Genomic DNA, 18,014 nt, shown 5'->3' with positions numbered 1-18,014 from the left:
TGAGCTTCTCCCTCGCGTTGGGCCCAGAGCCACAGAGTCGGTCACCCGTGGACTGAGGCCTCTGGAACAGCCCCACATGAACTACCCCCCCCCATTGTTCTTGTCCCGTGTTTTGGTCACAGTGGCAAAAGCCACCTGAGACAAGGTAGAGTTCACATAACATCAAGTTAACCTCCCCTGGATCTATGGTTCACGGATATGAAAACACAGGGGTTGTGCGCGTCGACCACGTGACGCTCCAGCACACGCGCACGCCGAGTGGTGCTCAAGGCAGAGGGAACGGCTGTCCCTCAACGTTTCTTCATGGAGACGACATCCAGATCCCTCCTCCTGGCTTTCTGAGACACAGCACACTGTTGTCGACAGTCACCTGCACGTCTTAAAGGCATGATGGTGGCCTCCAGTGTGTCACAGTGTGTGCCGCCGTCCCTCTGTCTGTTCCAGTTTTCAACTCTGTAAAGGACAACCCCACTCTGCAGCAGTCCCCTCCCCGCTGCCCCCACCTCGAGGCACCAGTCAGGGCCTGTAGACCTTCAGGCTCTCTCCCTGCCCCCAGACATGGGTGCCTTCCACAGCTCCATTACCAGCAGTCAACCTCGATCTGAAATATCAAATGGAAAATTCCAGAAACAGGCCGCGGATAAGGTCACTTAGCAGGTGCGCTGGAATCAGGTCCTCTGTCACGGCGTCACGGTGCTCAGGTCACCCTGAGTTTCCCTAATGGCTCCAAGGCCCCAGAGTGTGTTCAGAGAAACATCATGTGTGGGCTCGGGCTCTGTCCGTGGTTTCAGTGTGGACACACAGGGTAAGGATGACCCCTCCTGGGGCGGGGGGCACTGTGACTTTTATTGTGTGCTAATGACAACAAGAAGCGCATCCACTGCCTGAAAGAACCAGGACCATTCTAAAAACAGATTTATCGGACCACAGCTGAAGATGGGTGGGTAGGGCCAACCTGAGGACAGGAGACGGGGAAGGCCGGGCACAGGGTGGACAGTGAGCCGTGAGTGGGGGATGGATGTGGAGCCCGTATTAGGAGGGCGAGGGAAGGCCGTCGGTGCCTGTCCAGGGACTTAGTGACCACATGTGAAGGTGTCTAGGACACGCAGCCTCCACTGGACTCCTCACAGCCAAGGGGACAGCGCCCCGTAGACACTGGCTCTGCGGCTCATGCTGAAGAGGCCCAGCCCCCTCCCGCCCACAGCCTGGCCTCCCACTGTCTCTGAGCTCCGCAGGCCTTCACACCATCTGGCTCTTGGAGGCGGCCAGACCAGGGTTCTGACGGAGGTGTTCCTCCTGACAGCCACACTGGGTCTGTGGGAGGGGCGGGAGGGGCCTCTGCTTGAGCCTGGGCCGCGGGGCTCCCCTCTGACTGTGCCAGTCCTCTGCCACAACACCCAGCAGCAGAATGAGGACCACGGCACCGAGGCAGATCCGGACCAGGTTCCCCTGGGTGTGGTCCTGGCGGGCGAGACCTGGGGGAACGGTGGGGTGGGAGCAGGGGACAAGAGCCCATCCCCAGGACACCCCAGGCCCTATCTGGGCTTCTCACCGTGCCACCTGATCTGGGTCCCTGTTATTCTCCACCCCCTGGGATGCCCGACTCCTCCCTAGGGCGCCACAACCCGTGTCGGGGCCGCGTAGGACAGACTGTCTCACCTCCCACACGTTCAGGCAGGCGACTGTCACCTCCCCGGGGCAGAGGAGAGCTACAAGGGTCTGCTTTGGGCGAGAACAGGGGGAAGGGGCGGTCTGAGAGGACGGCTTACCAACTGGAGCGCTGGACCCCTCTGGAGAGACTGGGACGTTCCTGGACAGGGCTAGGAATCAAAGCAGGCCAAGTGTGGGCAAATGGGACCTGCCCGCCCCTGGGGAGGACGGGAACTACGGAGGCGGCTGCCCAGATGTGACCCCATGCCCAGCCCCATGAGGCTGGGATGGCATTGCTCACACCACGTTCTGAGAGTTAGATCCACACGGACTGAGCTCCCTAATGTGACATCCTGATCCCGAGACTCGCACAGTTTGAAATCTTTGAGCGCACTGATGACACCCCCAAGTGGGAGACCCCACGTGACAGGTCACGGTCAAACACAGGGGCACAAAACTGCCGTGTGGGACTGCCTTCAGGCCCCGTGTGTAGGGCACGAGGCCCAGCATGAGTCCCATTTGGACTGGGGTCCCGTCGGCAAGACACCTCCCTATCCGTGGGCAAGTGTTCCAAAACCCAGAGCCCCTCTGGGCCCAAGCGCGTCAGACGAGGGTCACTCAGCTGTCACAGATACAGGGGAAGCACCCATGTGCCAACTCCGCTTAGTCCTCAGTCCTCCCTGAGACTTCCGGGCGCTCAGCGTCGTGCTGGGTGACAGGGACCTCGAGGTTAATCAGACATTGCCCGCGTGGGGCTCCCGGATTTTAGAGGAGCCCAAGAAGTGAGGTGACAGTTTTGACATGCTATTAGCATTTCTGCAGCAGGTACCTCTCGGGACACTGAGCTCACGGGACAATGCCAATGCAGCCTGGAGAGTCGAGAACGGCTTCCTGGAGGAACCACAGGGACAGGAAGCAGGAGGAAGGCCGAGCAGGCGGCTGGGCGAGGCGGGAGAGGACCGCGCAGCCAGACCCCGGAGGCCAAGAGCGGCTGGACATCTACGCCCACCCAACAGCCAGCTGCTGCGTCCTGAGGGCACCGGAAAGTTCTGAACCCAGGAGGGGAAGAACCCTGTCAATGTGGTGGACAGGGGCCTAAAGACAGCCAGAGCGGCATGGGACCCTGGGGACCCCTGACCTGTCCTCAGAGGACCCGTGACACTGCTGCAGTTGGAGTGCGTCTGCAGAGGACTGGAGTAGGACCTGTGCCGTGCAGGGACAGTGGGTGGGGTGTGGGAACAAGTTCCCGTAGAGACTGGCGATGGTCTTCCTGTTAGCGCCATCCTGGGACAGGCGTCCCTCCCCACAACGCTCCTCTGCTGGCCTCCGAGCCAGCCCCCAGGCCTCCATGCTCAGCCCAGGGCTGTCTTGGTGAGGGGAGGGCTCGCGACATGAGTTAAAGCCCAGAGGACAGGATGGTCCCACACGCCTCCCTGCTGGGCTCCAAGTGTCTGGCTACTCACCGGTGGTCAAGGCTCTGTTCCTGGGTGAGGTGATCAGTCTCCTGGAGGCTTCGGGGGACTCTAAGCAGAGGGATTATAATGACATGGATAATGTCAGTTCTTCCCCAAGGGCCCCTCTCTGCAGACCCCTCAACAGGCAGCGGCTGCCCAGAACCCCTATCTCTGAGGAGAGACAAAGTCAAAAGGCCCCAAGTCTTAGCATCCACCTCTCTGGAGAGAACCGGATCCCATGGTCAGCTGGTGGACGCTCAGGCCGCGTCCGCTGTGGTGCCATTGTGCGTAATGCTACTGTAGCCGTCACACTCGGACCTTGTGTGGACCTAGGTTTTCAATTGTCTTGGTACAAACCCTGGAGTGAAATCGCTGGGTCATGGGACAACTCTATGTCTAACTCCTCGAAGGACCGCAGGCTGCTTTCCATTTTACACCCCACCAGTAACGGAGGTGCTTCCAGCTTCTCCACATCCTCACCAACACTGTCTGTCTGTTTTCTAACTATCCTAGTGGGCATGGTGAATTCCATAGGGACACGAATATGTCAGCGGTGGTCTTCACCAGCCCCCGGAACGAGCTCAGGAGGCCCCTCCACCAAGGCCATTTGCTGACCCAGGGACCTCCCCTCGTTTTCACCTGGCCACCAAATACTCCTGAAGCCCCTCCGTCTGCACCTGTCCTATGCAGCTCTTGTTGTCATGGGACTGGGTTTCTCGGGGCCACTTCTCTTCCCGCGAGATTAGTTAGTGAAGCTTTTGAACAGTGCGTGGCGCTGCCTTCCCAGGAGACCACTCCGCAATCAAGGAAGGTGAACAGCCCAGAGGGCCTCAGGGCACTGTGCCCAGGGGAAAAGGCCACCAGCACGGTCACAGACTGGGTGGTGCCATCCATCACCTGCTCTAGAACCGCAAAATATACACACAGAACTAATCAGTAGGTGCAGGTGTTGGGGTGGTGGGGAGGGGAGGGGTGGATGGAATATGAAGGGGGTGTGTTAGGGTTTGGATGTGAGGGTCCCCCAAAAGCTCCTGTGTATGACAATGCAAGAAAGTTTACAGAGGAAACAGTGATTGGGTTATGAGGGCGTTAACTAGCGGGGGTTACTGTAGGCAGGCAGGGTGTGGCTCAGGAAGGTGGGACACTGGTGTGCATTTGGGAGACACACATGGGGTACTGGGACTGGAACCCGGGGTGCTTAAGCACAGAGCCACTCCCCTAGCCCCTTTTATTTTTTCATTTTGAGACAGTGTCTCAATAAGTTGCTGAGGACCTTGCTAAATAACTGAGCTCGAACTTGCAATCCTTCTGCCTCAGCCTTCTGAGTCACTGGATTACAGGCACGCACCACCTCACCTGGCTGGGGTTTATATTTTGCACACAGCTCACTCTCTCTCTCTCTCCTCCCCCCCCTCTCTCTCTCCCTCTCCCTCTCCCTCTCCCTCTCCCTCTCCCTCTCCTCTCTCCCCCCTCTCTCCCTCTCCCTCTCCCTCTTTCTCACTTCCCCCCTCTCCCCCTCCCTCCCCTCCTCTCTCTCCCCCCTTCCTCCCTCCCTCTCCCTCCCTCTGTCCCTCTCTCTCTCCCCCCTCTCTCCCCCTCCCTCTCCATTCTCTCTCTCCCTCCCTCCCTCTCTCTCTCCCCTCCCTCCCTCCCTCCCCCTCCCTCTCCCTCCCTCTGTCCCTGTCTCCCCCTTCCTCCCTCCCTCCCCCTCCCTCTGTCCCTCTCTCCCCCCTCTCTCCCTCTCCCTCCCTCTCCCTCCCTCTCTCTCCCCCTCTCTCCCTCTCCCTCCTTCTCTCCCTCTCCCTCTCTCTCCCTTTCCCTCCCTCTCTCCCTCTCCCTCTCTCTCTGTCCCTCTCTCCCCCCTCTTTCCCCCTCCCTCCCTCTCTCTCTCCCTCTTCCTCCCTCTCTCCCCCTCCCTCCCTCCCTCCCTCTCCCTCTCTCTCTTTCCCCCTCCCTCCCTCTCTCTCTCCCTCTTCCTCCCTCTCTCCCCCTCCCTCCCTCCCTCCCTATCCCTCTCTCTCTTTCCCCCTCCCTCCCTCTCTCTCTGTCTCTCTCTCCCCCTCCCTCCCTCTCTTTCCCCCTCCCTCCCTCCCTCCCTCTCTCTCCCCCTCCCTCTCCCTCCCTCTCTCTCCCTCCCTCCCCCCCCTCTCCCCCACACCCCCCTCCTGGTGCCGGGTTCTGACCTGCTTTCCTCACCATGCCCTTCTGCCAAGGAGACCTGCCTCACGTTGGGCTGAGCCATGAAGTCAGCCATCTATGAACTGAGGCCTCTGAAACCCAGAGCCAAACCAACTCTTCCTCCTCCACACATTCTGGTCAGGTCTTTGGCTGACTAAGTTGGGGTGGCCGAGGGGAGGCCTTGTGGGGGACAAGGAGTCCTGCGCGTGAGGGCAGGGGTGACCACGTGAATCTCCCTGGGACAGATGGACACAGAGCCATATACACGCTTCATGCCAATGCGAGACTCCTGGTCTTTGTGATGTGTTTTAATTATGTAAAATGGAGCCATCAGGGAGGTGGGTAAGGGGACACAGGATCATTCTGTGCTGTCCTTGCAAACTTCCCACGACTCTCGATTATTTTAAAATAGAAGATCTGCCGCACAGCAAAGGAAGCAGTTAGGAAGGTGCAGAGAGAACCCACAGAAGGGAGGATCAGTATCTAGAATATCTAAAGAACCCAAGAAACCGTACACCAAAAACTCAATAACCCAATTAATCAATGGGCAAGTGAACCAGACAGACACTTCTCATAAGAATGGCCAACACATACACAAAAAATGTCCAAGGCTGTTAACATCAGGGGAATGCAGATCAGAACTGCACTGCAATCTCATCTCACAGCAGGCAGGAGGGCAGGCATCAAGAATATGGATGACCAGTGCTGGAGAGGGTGTGTAGGAAGAGGGACACGTCCACACTGTGGTGGGACTGTGAATCAGTACGGAAATCAGCATGGAGCTCCTCAAAGACCAGGCACGAAGCCACCCTGTGACCCGTTACCACCCCTCGGTGTCTATCCTGAAGGTTCAAAGTCACCTTACACACCCGTGTTCACAGCAGCACAGCCCACAGTAGCCACACTACGGATCCAGCCTAGGTGTCCATCCGTGGATGAACTGATAAAGAAGATCTGATAGGTACATACAACGGAGACTTGTTCAGTCATAAAGAAGAAGGGAGTCACGGCATTAGGAAGATGGGGGAACTAGAGACCATCATGTAAACGCAGAAGGTCAAGGGTCCTGTGGGCTCTCTCACATGCAGAAGCCACAGAGGGGAAAGGAAAACAAGTGGTGGACCTCCTAAAGGTCAAAGGGCGGTCAGCAGAGGAAAGGGACTGAGGGGTGGAACGGGGGATGGAGGGGCAGTGCGGGGAGCTACACATCTGTCACGTGCGGCTGACTGTGACGCATGCACTGACAGAGACGTGGGAGAGGGTGTACAAGTGAATGAGGGCTGGGCTGGGGCTCAGGGTGGAGCGCTGGCCTAGCATGTGCAAGGCTCTGGTCACCACACTAAAAAAAACTAAAACAAAACAAAGGTGTTGTGTCCATCTAGAACTAAATGTGTGTGTGTGTGTGTGTGTGTGTGTGTGTGTATACACACATGCTTTTTTTTTTTCCTAATGAGTAGAAGTCAGGTGCAGTGGCACACTCCTATAATCCCAGCGGCTCGGGAGGCTGAGACAGGAGGACCCAGAGTTCAAAGCCCAAGCAAGAGCAGGGCACTGAGCAACTCAGTGAGACCCTGTCTCTAAATAAAATACAAAAAGGGCTGTGGATGTGGCTCAGTGGATGAGTGCCCCTGGGTTCAATCCTGGTATTCCTGCCCCCCCCAAAAAAAATAGAATAGAAAAAATGATTTAACAAGTGGGAAGTGCAAGCAATCCTCAGGGCACACAGGACGCACGCTGCTGGCCCTGCTGCTGGCCTTCTTGCCTCCCTGGGCTCCTCTCAACAGGGTGTGTGGTGCCTGGTGCCTGACCCCCACCCCCCCAGACCCGGGGAAGGGGGCGGTGCCGCCTGGCGCACTCCCTGTGAGCACCGGGCTCAGCCGAGGGGCCTCTGGAAACAGAGACCCCGCACACAGGAGCCTCCCTCAGGGCAGTACCCAGCATTGGCTTCTCGGGGACTGTGGGAAATGGCGGAACCCAGCCCACACCCCAGGACTCAGAAACCCAGGGCTGATTAGTCCCTTTAAGAAGCCCCCAGGTGACTCTGAGGTCCGCAGGAGCTGGAGAACCGCTGAGGGCTGGGATCGAGGCTCCAAGGCCAGGTCCAGGCTCTGCAGTATCACAGGCTGCCTGAGCCTCGCTGCACCTGGGACCTCCCCGCCATCGCCCAGTGGGACGGGGAGGCCGTGGGCAGCAGGTCCAGGGGCCTGTGATTCCCACCTCACCACAGGCTGAAGTAAAGGCTCCTATAAACCGCGCACCTGTGGAAGAGGCCCCTGGCCAAATCCAGGAGCCCAGGCCCAGGAGAAGGAAGGGGTCCACATGCCCCACCCCAGCACCAGGGCCCTGGACCCACCTGTCGTGGAGGAGGCTGCCTCTGTGGGTGGCTGGCTGGGGGTCACGGAGGGGCCTGGGAAACCAACAAGGAGAGGAGTCTGTGCTCCATCGGTGGCCGTGGCCCTGAGCCACTAGGAAGCAGTGCCCTGCCTCATTGTCCCCGTGGGAATGGGCTGGAGAAGCTGGCACCGCTGACGGAAGGACCTGCACTTCGTCCCATACACCTTCCACCCCCTTCTGGGTCCCCATGCCCCCCCTCTGCCCCTCTCCTGGGTCCCCGTGACCCCCTCTGCCCCTCTCCTGGGTCCCCATGCCCCCCCTCTGCCCCTCTTCTGGGTCCCCGTGACCCCCTCTGCCCCTCTCCTGGGTCCCCGTGACCCCCTCTGCCCCTCTCCTGGGTCCCCGTGACCCCCTCTGCCCCTCTCCTGGGTCCCCGTGACCCCCTCTGCCCCTCTCCTGGGTCCCCGTGACCCCCTCTGCCCCTCTCCTGGGTCCCCGTGACCCCCTCTGCCCCTCTCCTGGGTCCCCGTGACCCCCTCTGCCCCTCTCCTGGGTCCCCGTGACCCCCTCTGTCCCTCTCCTGGGTCCCCGTGGCCCCCCTCTGCCCCTCTCCTGGGTCCCCGTGGCCCCCCTCTGCCCCTCTCCTGGGTCCCCGTGACCCCCTCTGCCCCTCTCCTGGGTCCCTGTCACTGACATCCTTGCTCATCTCTGGAGCAAGACTGGCTCTGGTCCCCCGGGCCGCAGGAACCACCGCCTGAGCTCAGGGAGAGGGTAGGAGTGACCGTGGCGAGGAGAGGATTTCTAAGAGGCAGACACACTCCCTTCCCACCTGCCACCTCAGGGCACAAGGTCCCAGGGTCCCACCCACCCGCAGCACCCCGCCATTTCACCACTAAGGTCCAGCTGGACAAGGTGTCCTCTAGGAAGCCTTCTGGACCACCCTGAGGGGTCTGTCAAGTGAACCTCTGCTTCCCAGGGCCTGCCTCGGTCACGGTCACACCTGTGCTGGTGCACCGTCTATTAAACAGGTTTGCTCTGCCAGTAACTGTGCATGTGCATGCGTGCGTTCGTGCGCGTGTGTGTGTGTGTGTGTGTGTGCGTGTGTGTGTGTGTGTGTATTGAGAAGTCTCAGCCCCCATGGAACACTCTTTAAATGTGCTCAATAAAAAAACAAAAAATTAATGAGAACCTCGAGCCCTGCACGGTGGCACACACCTGTAATCCCAGGGACTCCAGAGGCTGAGGCAGGAGGATTGCGAGTTCAAAGCCAGCCTCAGCAACTTAGCGAGTCCCTAAGCAATTCAGCAGGACCCTGTCTCTAAGTAAAATATTTTTTAAAAGGGCTGGGGATGTGGCTCAGTGGTTAAGTACCCCTGGATTCAATCCCTGGTACCAAAACAAAAGAAAAAAGAAGTTTAAAAAGTAATGGAAGGTGACTTTACTCAACAGTGACCTCACTTGCTGGATTTGGAAGAAAATAAGTTTGAATACATACACATTTTCATCTTAGCTATGGCTTTTTTAACTCACTGTAAATTAGGAGCAGAATTGTCTTGTTGCTAATAGGATCTTTAGTCTTCTCTACACTGGGACATTTAAACAAAAATGTTGGCTTCAAATGTTGGGAAAGTACATAAGCGCGCTCTCTCTCTCCCTCCTCTCCCCTCTCTCTCTCTCTCCCTCTCCCTCCCTCCCTCTCTCTCTCCCTCCCCCTCCCTCTCCCTCCCTCCCTTTCTCTCTCCCTCCCCCTCCCTCTCCCTCCCTCCCTTTCTCTCTCCCTCCCCCTCCCTCTCCCTCCCTCCCTCTCCCTCCCTCCCTTTCTCTCTCCCTCCCTCCCTCTCCCTCCCTCCCTTTCTCTCTCCCTCCCCCTCCCTCTCCCTCCCTCCCTTTCTCTCTCCCTCCCCCTCCCTCTCCCTCCCTCCCTCTCCCTCCCTCCCTTTCTCTCTCCCTCCCCCTCCCTCTCCCTCCCTCCCTCTCCCTCCCTCCCTTTCTCTCTCCCTCCCCTCCCTCTCCCTCCCTCCCTCTCCCTCCCTCCCTCTCCCTCCCTCCCTTTCTCTCTCCCTCCCCCTCCCTCTCCCTCCCTCCCTTTCTCTCTCCCTCCCCCTCCCTCTCCCTCCCTCCCTTTCTCTCTCCCTCCCCCTCCCTCTCCCTCCCTCCCTCTCCCTCCCTCCCTTTCTCTCTCCCTCCCCCTCCCTCTCCCTCCCTCCCTCTCCCTCCCTCCCTTTCTCTCTCCCTCCCCCTCCCTCTCCCCCTCCCTCTCCCTCCCTCCCTCTCCCTCCCTCCCTCCTCCCTCCCTCCCTTTCTCTCTCCCTCCCCCTCCCTCTCCCTCCCTCCCTCTCTCTCTCCCTCCCCCCTTCCTCTTCCTCCCTCCCTCTCTCTCTCCCTCCCCCACTCTCTCTCCTTCCCCCCTCCCTCCCTCTCTCTTTCCCTCCCTCCTCCCCCCTCCTTGATACTGGGACTGAGCCCTGGGCCACTCTGAGCTGCAGCCCCAGCCCCACAGTCTCTGAAAGGCTGAGCCTGAAGCAGGAGTCTGGCTCTTGAGGCGCACCTGTGTGTAGAGGCCTCACAGTGAAGACTCTTGTACTCACTGCCCAAACCCAGACAGTCTGAACCTGTGGCCATCAGAGGGGTCTTACAGGTGGGAGAGGGAGGCGGACAGTCAGAGACTGGACCTGTGACTATCAGAGGGGCCTTACAGGTGGGAGAGGGAGGCGGACAGTCAGAGACTGGAAGGTGCTGCAGAGCTGGCTCTGAAGATGGAGGAAGCCAAGGACTGTGGCACCTTGGAAGCTGGAAATGCGCAGGAAGGACTGTGGACATTTCTTTCATCTCAGTGAAAGAAATTCTGACTTCCTGAACCATAGGTGATAGCTCGAGTGGGTGCAATCAGGAACTTTGGGGTAATTTGTCACAGCAGCAACAAGAAACTCGTACATCCCCCAAAGCCACCTGGCGGGGTTCCCTGCCCTCCCATGCACCCCTTGGAACGGCCCTGAGCACCTTGGAGGCTGAGGAAGGAGAGTGGGGTCTGCACCCCTTACCTGTGACTGTGAGCACCATGGGGTTGCTGGGGCTGGACCACAGGTACGGGGAGACGTTGGAAAAGCTGTAGCACCGGTAGGTCCCGCTGTGAGCAGTGGTCACCGGGGCCATGGGGAAATCTGCAAGGTACCGCTTCTCAAGTCTCTTGTAGAACCCAGCGTCCCCCTCCTTATACAGAGCAAACTGGTCAAAGCCGTATTGGCTCTGACACTTCAAGGTCACATCCCCCCCTGGGGGCACCACGGGGCTGGGATGCGCAGTGAGCAAGGGCTTGTCGAAGACCCCTGGGAGGAGAGAAGACCGGGTCAGAGCCTTGGCCAGGTCCAGCTACCTCAGTTCTCCCCTCCTGGAGGGGCCGCTCCCTGCCCCAGCCCAGGGAGGGGGGTCACAGAGTGGTTAAGGGACGCGTCCAGGTCACATCACAGGGCTTGGGTCAAACCCTGGTTCTGCTACCAAGGAGCCCTGTGTTCCTGGAGAGAAGCGTCCCTCCACATCTGTGCCTCAGAGGCCACTTCACTGCTGTGAGATGGGTGTGGCTGAAGGAGACCAGTAGTGATCAAAGTGCCCAGCAGGGAAAGCCCTCACCCTGAAGGAGTGGCCAAGCAGCATGGTTCAGGACGTAGGCGTGGTAACGGTGCTCTGCAGCCTCCGTGGGACCTGTATGAAGCACCAGCTTCGGGCCACTCCAAAGCAAGACTCCAATTCACTGAACAAAACCTGTCGTCAACTCATCACTATTAACGTCCCTACTTCATAAGGAAATGACAGTGACTTGTCCACCTTAGGTAACGACTCTGCACTATAGGCTGAAATTGTCAAAGAGTATATCTTAAGTGTCTCACCCCAAAACTGCTTGTTTGGGTCTTGGTTTTGGTCCTGGGGGTTGGGGTTGAGCCCAGGGCTGTTTGACCACTGAGCCTCACCCCCAGCCACAGAGTCTCACTAAGTGGCTTAGGGCTTAAATTGCTGGGGCTGGCTTTGAACTTGTGATCCACCTTCTTCCACCTCCTCAGCCAACAAAAATGCTTTCAAAAGGTGACTATAGGGCCAGGTGTGGTAGGGCACAACTGTAGTCCCAACTACCTAGGAGTCAGAGGGGAAGCCTCAGGCCCTGGGGTTCAAGGTCAGCCTGGGCAGCACACGAGACCCCGAATCAAAAAAAGCAGCTGTGTTTCAGGTGGTAGATATGGCAATCGCTTCATCATGGTGATCACCTCACAACACATTCCTGTTTCAAAACATCGAACTGAGTGCCTGAAAGACATGTGATTTTCATCTGTCAAACGTAAGTCAATAAAGCTGAAATTGTCTTGAATTTTAAATAAATCAATAACTTGTCCAAGATCACAGGACAATAGGTGACGAGTTGTAGTGCTCCCGTGGGTGTGGGCTGCCAGCTCTGCCCTCCCTGGTGACGACACACACCACGGTGACACATGCCTGGCACACAGGATCATGAAGGCAAAGAGCAATGAACAACCCTGGTAACTGGGCCGTTCACCCCTTCAACACTTCTGTGTTATTTCCTTTTCTTCAGGGGGGAGGTCATGCTGGGGATTGAACCCAAGGGCGCTCCACCACGGAGCCACGTCCCAGCCCTTTTTACTTTTTATTTTGAGTGAGGGCCTCAGTGAGTTGATGAGACTGGCCTCCCACTCGTCCTCCTCTTGCCTCAGCCTCCCAGGTTGCTGGGATCGCAGGCGTGCGCCTCCACACCCGGCTCTTTATCTCTGAACCGATGATCCCGTGTCTGTTCTAACAAATAAAAACTAGAGAACAACTAAGGCAAACTGGCCGATGCGTGGCACATCCGGTGCCCTCCAAGGTCACGGTGCAGTTTAGGTAGGGGCCAGGGAAATATTTAAGGGGAATTCAGCCTTCAAGGTGGACCCCAAAAGAAGTGGCGAGGAGGCCCGGCTGGCGGGCCCTAGAGGCAGGCAGAGACAGCACCTAGAGGCAGGCAGAGACAGCAGGAGGGGACGTGGGGAGGGAGGCACACGGCCAGCCGGCACCCAGGCAGGGGCAAATCTTGATTTTGTCCAAGTGATTAACAGGTTGAAAAATACTGAAAAATCAAGTAGATCATTAAGATCCACATCGTTCTCAGTTTGAATGTTTGTTTATACCTCGCCCCAAAGAAGGGGTTCTCATCTTCAGACGGGCTGTCCTGGAAGCAAGCTCCAGGCAACGTGCAACCCCCTCCCCACCCCCGGAGAAGTGTGGTTAAGAACTGCGCTGGGCTGGGAGGCCAGCCGCTGTTCCTGTGGCCTCCGCCTGCAGCAGGCTTGGCCAGAGCCCTGCCGGGTCGGGCCGTCCACCTACAGATGTGATATCTGTCCATCATGGGCGTTTCTGCATGAATGTTTGATTTTTTAAAAATATGTTGCATGCAGGGGCTGGGGTCGTGGCTCAGAGGCAGAGCACTCCCCTATCACCTGCAAGGCACTGGGTTGGATCCTCAGCACCACATGAAAATAAATAAATAAATAAAGGTATTTTAGAAATTAGAATTATATCTCGAAATCCTGGAAATGATCTTCATATGGGATGGTGTTGAGAGGCCCGCCCCCTATTCTCACCCTCTGAGTTCAGACCGGGGCAGGTGGCCCTGAATCCACACTCCATCCCCCACCCTCCAGTTACCAGTGGCGACCAGCTCCAGATGGTCACTGGGGAGCGACCACTGGGACCCGTTCTGGTAGGAGCAGCGGTAGCGCCCCGCGTGACTCGTTTTCATGGCCGAGATGGAGAGGAAGTTCTGGTCCTCGTACTTCTTGGATCCCAGTTTCTCCAGGCGGTACAGATCCACGCCCGGAGGCCCCTGGCACCAGATGGTCACCGACCTCTCCAGGGGCACTAGGGAGCTGGGCAGAGCCCGGAGGGAGGGCTTGGGGAGGGGGCCTGGAAGGGATGCGTGACGGAGGTCAGTGGCTGAACCAAGAGGCCCCTCTGGGCCCCACATTGTGCCTACCCGTCACACAGGGCCTGCGGAGAAGCACTCACCGCTCTGCGCTGCGGTCACCTGCTGCCCCAGACACAGCCCTGGGGAGAGAAGAGAACCCGCGCTGGGGACTCCTTGGCGGACGCCTCCCACGCCCACTCACATTTCACTGTATTTCAGTTTCTCCAAAGCCACCCGTCACTGTTACGCGAAGGAAGCCGAGTCCCTAAGGACACACTCTGGGGATGATAGTATGATAGTGCACAGTGTCCAGAACAACTAAATCCACCAACTCAAGCCTCCAGGGCCCTGTGGGCAGGACCCGGAGGACGGGGCAATCCCCTGGGGCTGGGGTTTCCTGGGGGAGGGGCACAGGTCTCTGAACCAGAGGCTGGTCTGCGACACCCTGAACATACTGAATGTCACTCCTGGGAAACTCTGAGCTATGTGCATTCGACCACAATTAAAATTTTAAGTCAAAGATGGACTCTGCCCACCCTGGGCAACCCCTCCCAGACCCTGAGCAAAGCTGCGGGGACTGGGTGCACACTGACCCCTGCTGTCAGGGTCTGGGGCGCTGGGCACTGACTTTCTCAGCAGAGGCGCTGTGCCAATTTCCCAAGGTGGGCACTGAGCCCCCAGGGTGCTAGTGCTGGGCACCAGTGTTGCCCTGTGTCATTATCAGGCCAGTGAGGCAGGGTCTTGCCCACAGTCCCCAGCCGGTGGCAGACAGATCCTAACACCAGCAGCATAGTTTAGTGGTAAAGAACGTGGGTCAGGGAACCCACAGAAACAGCACACTAGAGCTTGGGGCCCCGGGGCTGGGGGACGGTGGTCAGAGGTGGGGGAAGACCCCCTGCAGGGCACCCACCACCCAGGGCTAACCACGGGTTGACTCTTGGAAATCCCTGAGAATAGATCTTAAATGTTCTCACTATTTAAAAAATTCAGCTGAGAGGTATGGCTATGTGAATCAGCCCGAGTCCGCCAGTCCCCCAGGGGCTCGTGTATGGAAACACCATAATGCTGTGCACTACCGACACATGCAGTCGTCGTCAGCAAGAAACGCTCAGCCCGTCACCCCCGTCAAATATAAGGGGAAAAGTTAAAACCCAGCCTGGATTTGGTGGCAAAATTCCTTAGTTTGTATCTGAGTCCTTGCTGTGGGGACAAGTCACTTAATCCTCGGGTCCCAGTCACACTGTAAAATGAGGGAGGTTCTAGGGCCTGCCTCATGGGGCCATGGAGGATTCCAGGGCTCAGTGTCTTAGAAAGGGAAGGAAACAACCCAGAACAGCAGGTCACCCGCGGTGAGAGTGTGCTCAAGGGCCAGCGCGGGAGCAAGTCAAGGGCCCTGGCTGCCCCTCGTCCTTGGAACACAGTCCTTCGCTGCCTGCTTAGCCTCTCGGGGCTGAGCCATAGGAAATGATGGCACCAGGTGCCCAGCACCAGCCGGTGGAGAGCAGGAGAAGCACCAAGTCGGAAAGCACCCGCGAGCCCCGCGCTCCCCAGGGGTGCTTCATCTCGCGGGGTTTATTGATCCTCTTTCACCAGGGGCGCAGTGCCTGCCCTTTGGCCTCGCCCAGTCACCCCTGGGGACTCACCGAGGCAGAAGAGAGCAGTCAAGGATGGAGACATGGCTGCTGGGCCTGGGCAGAGCTCCGTGCTGGAGGCGGGAGCAGAGGCTCAGGCTGTGTGAGGACAGAGAGGCCCCTTCCCTTCCCAGCCCGGGTTTCCTAATTGAGGCTCATCAGGCTGAGCTGTCTCCTCCGGAGAATGACTTGCACACAGGCTCCAAGGAGGCCCCTTATCTCCTCTTGCCAGCCTGCTGCCCCACCATCCCTGCCGGCCTGCTGTGGCCTGGCCTGTGTCCCATACTCCCGCTGTCACCAGGGGAACGCGAATCCAGGCCACATGAGGTCTCACTGCACACCTGCTAGGATGGCTGTGACTTACGAAATGGCGAGAGGGAGAACATGGAGCCCTGTGCCCGCCTTGCTGGCAGGAATGTGACGGGGCAGACAGAGATGGGATTCCTGTGATCTAGCAAGTCCATCTCTGGGCACGAGCCCGGAAGGGTTGAAAGCCGGGCCTTGAGGAGGTATTTATACCCCCGTGTTCATGGCAGAATGCTCACAGTGGCCAAAAGGTGGAAGCAACCCAGTGTCCATGCACAGATTTTGGGTAAGCAAAATGGGATATCTAGATGATTGACAGATGGATAGACAGACAGGCAGAGATAGAGATAGCCTGGTCTATGATTTGGCCTTCAGGAATGACATTCTAATACCTGCTATAACCTACTCGTCCTGTCTACCTAAAACATGCCTGTGACCGATCCCATTCCTGATTGTCTGAGGACCTTCCTGCTGTCCCCCACAGCAGCTGGGCCCGTTACACTCCTGCCAAGGGTGGAATGCAGACATGGGACAAGCACAAGGTGCTGGTGGATCCCATCTGATAGGAAGGCTTCAGGGCGCTTTGATAGGAAGTGGGGATGCCTGGGGTCTGGCAGGTGGCAGAGAGATTTGAGGAACAACAGCCGGTGTGGTGTAGGGCCTCTCCACCCTGAGCCTCGTCATCTCGTCTGCCCTGGGCCTGCTGGTGAGCCCCGTGGAGGACAGCATCCCCAAAGGCCCTGAGAAAAGGGGCGTGGAACTGAGGAGCACAGAGCTGGGCCTACAGATTGGAGGGGTCACATCAGGGTGTCTGACCGCAGCACTACTGTCCAGGGCACCCCTGTTGGGGCCAAGAGGGCCTCCTGGAGACAGGCTGCTGAGTGACAGCCGCAGCCCCCCGACTAGGTGTTGTGAGCAGGAGTCCCCTTCCGGTTGGGACAGCCACAGACAATGTGTCAGAGGTTGCCAGAGTTCTCTGGGGAGGGACCAAGGGTGCAGAATCTGAACCCAGACCATCCAGGGACTTGGAGTCCACTTCAATACTAGGACCTCTTCCTGGAAAGCTGACCCCTCCCCTCTGGCCCGGGCCCCTCCTCTGGATTCTGCAGTGTCTTTGAGAACCGGACCTTTCTCCCAGACGTCCTGTATCATCGTCGGTCAGATCACCAATGAGAAACCAGCACATGGTGCAGGGGGGCTCTCTCTGAGGTCCTAGAAATGCAGGGGGTCGTCTGGGGTTCTCCATTCTGAATTGCGAGTCCACAGAGGCCGAGAGCCATGATGAGGCTCAGGGAGCAGGAGCTGCTGCCCTCTGTGGTCTCAGTGTGGAGGCCATGCCGCTGCTGGACCCAGCACAGCGCAGCCTCTGAGGTGGGCTGAGCACCCAGAACGTCCCCTCAGCAGGATCTGCCCAGCTCCAGACTCCTGAGGCCAGGACCCCCACCAGGGTGTCTGGGGGCGCAGAGTCTCCCTCCCAGGTCACACCGCAGTCGAAGCTTTACGGCTGGCTCTGTCGTGGTACCACGCACACCCAAGGTCCACAGCAGGACTGTGAACCCCACGGAGCAGTAACACTTCCACCCGACAGACAGCCTGGCAGGCCGTGGGCCACCCGCCATGGTTAGAGGAGTGGCCAGCAGGACTCGGCAGCGGTTCCTTCACCACCCAGGGCGCAGGCCATGTGCCCCCCAAGCCCTCGTGTGGGAGTGTCCGCTGGCGCCTCGGGGGGACCAGGTGGGTTTGCATCAGGCCGACCTTTTGACAACTGGGCTGTTCACACACTGTCATGGATTTTGTTCATTCCAAAACAGCAACTATCTACTGAGCACCTGCTGCACATGGGGCAGCCCCCGGGTACGGAACTCAGGGAGCCCGAGGAGCTTGGGCAATGGCAGGGCAGATGGAGAGCATGCTGTTTTCTGAGGCTGTGCAGTGGATTCCCAGGAGCCTAGCGAGGAAGCAAGGCCCTCAGGGGCTCAGGCCTGCACTGGTCTCAGCAGGGCCACCTCCTCCTCTCAGGGCTCCCTGGGGCAAGAATGCACTCCCGAGCTCCGGGTTGTTGGAGGACTTTGCTTCCTTGTGGTTCTGGGGCTGAGGGCCCCAGGTTTCTGCTGATGGCTGTGGGGGCCCCTGGGCTCCTGGAAGCTGCCTCATTCTCCCAAGGTAGCTGCAGCTCTTCCTCACAATGCGGCCCCGCCCCTGGTTCCTGGAGGAGAGCCGCACCCCAGGAGGGGTCCCCGCTGTGTTGAAGGGCGGTGTGTCCAAGCCCCGCCAGGATAAGCTCCCTTTTGCAGAATATGGAATCCACTGACTTGGGCCCTCAATGACTTGGGGGGTGGCTCGCTGCGCCCAGCCATCTCACAGTCAACGGTTTTGTGTGTGTGGCAACAGCGATAAAATCTAACCACTTGGCAAAAATCCTGACCCAGTTGAGTGCTGTTCACTCCAGTCCTCACACTGGACGTTGGACCTCAGCCTTGACCGTCCGCATCTCCCCACGTCCTCCCCACCCTGCTC

At 58.4% G+C, this 18,014-nt stretch overlaps 1 protein-coding gene across 1 annotated transcript; it reads right to left on the bottom strand.

Moving 5' to 3' along the window:
* Positions 1–1,239: 1,239 nt before the first annotated feature.
* Positions 1,240–15,237, bottom strand: Gp6 (glycoprotein VI platelet). Its single transcript, XM_077105878.1, has 7 exons — positions 15,204–15,237; positions 13,662–13,700; positions 13,302–13,559; positions 10,658–10,942; positions 7,636–7,689; positions 1,660–1,722; positions 1,240–1,475 (listed from the first exon to the last, which is right to left on the bottom strand). Exons 1-7 carry the CDS (start codon positions 15,235–15,237, stop codon positions 1,240–1,242), a joined length of 969 nt encoding a protein of 322 aa, XP_076961993.1.
* Between the last annotated feature and the right edge of the window lie 2,777 nt (positions 15,238–18,014).

This window comes from Callospermophilus lateralis, chromosome 18 (genome assembly GCF_048772815.1).
Source record: "Callospermophilus lateralis isolate mCalLat2 chromosome 18, mCalLat2.hap1, whole genome shotgun sequence".
NCBI classification, from domain to species: Eukaryota; Metazoa; Chordata; class Mammalia; order Rodentia; family Sciuridae; genus Callospermophilus; species Callospermophilus lateralis.
Note: the sequence above shows the minus strand (reverse complement) of the source record. Positions and strands in the feature narration are given on the sequence as shown.

Bases quoted from the DNA above. Each gene is read 5' to 3' on its own strand.
- Gp6 (XM_077105878.1), bottom strand. From the start codon at position 15,237: ATGTCTCCATCCTTGACTGCTCTCTTCTGCCTCG. The intron at 13,560-13,661 runs GTGAGTGCTTCT...CATCCCTTCCAG, and splicing joins GGTGACCGCAGCGCAGAGCG to GCCCCCTCCCCAAGCCCTCC. The intron at 1,723-7,635 runs GTGGGTCCAGGG...TCTCGCCCAAAG, and splicing joins GGCAGCCTCCTCCACGACAG to CAGACCCTTGTAGCTCTCCT.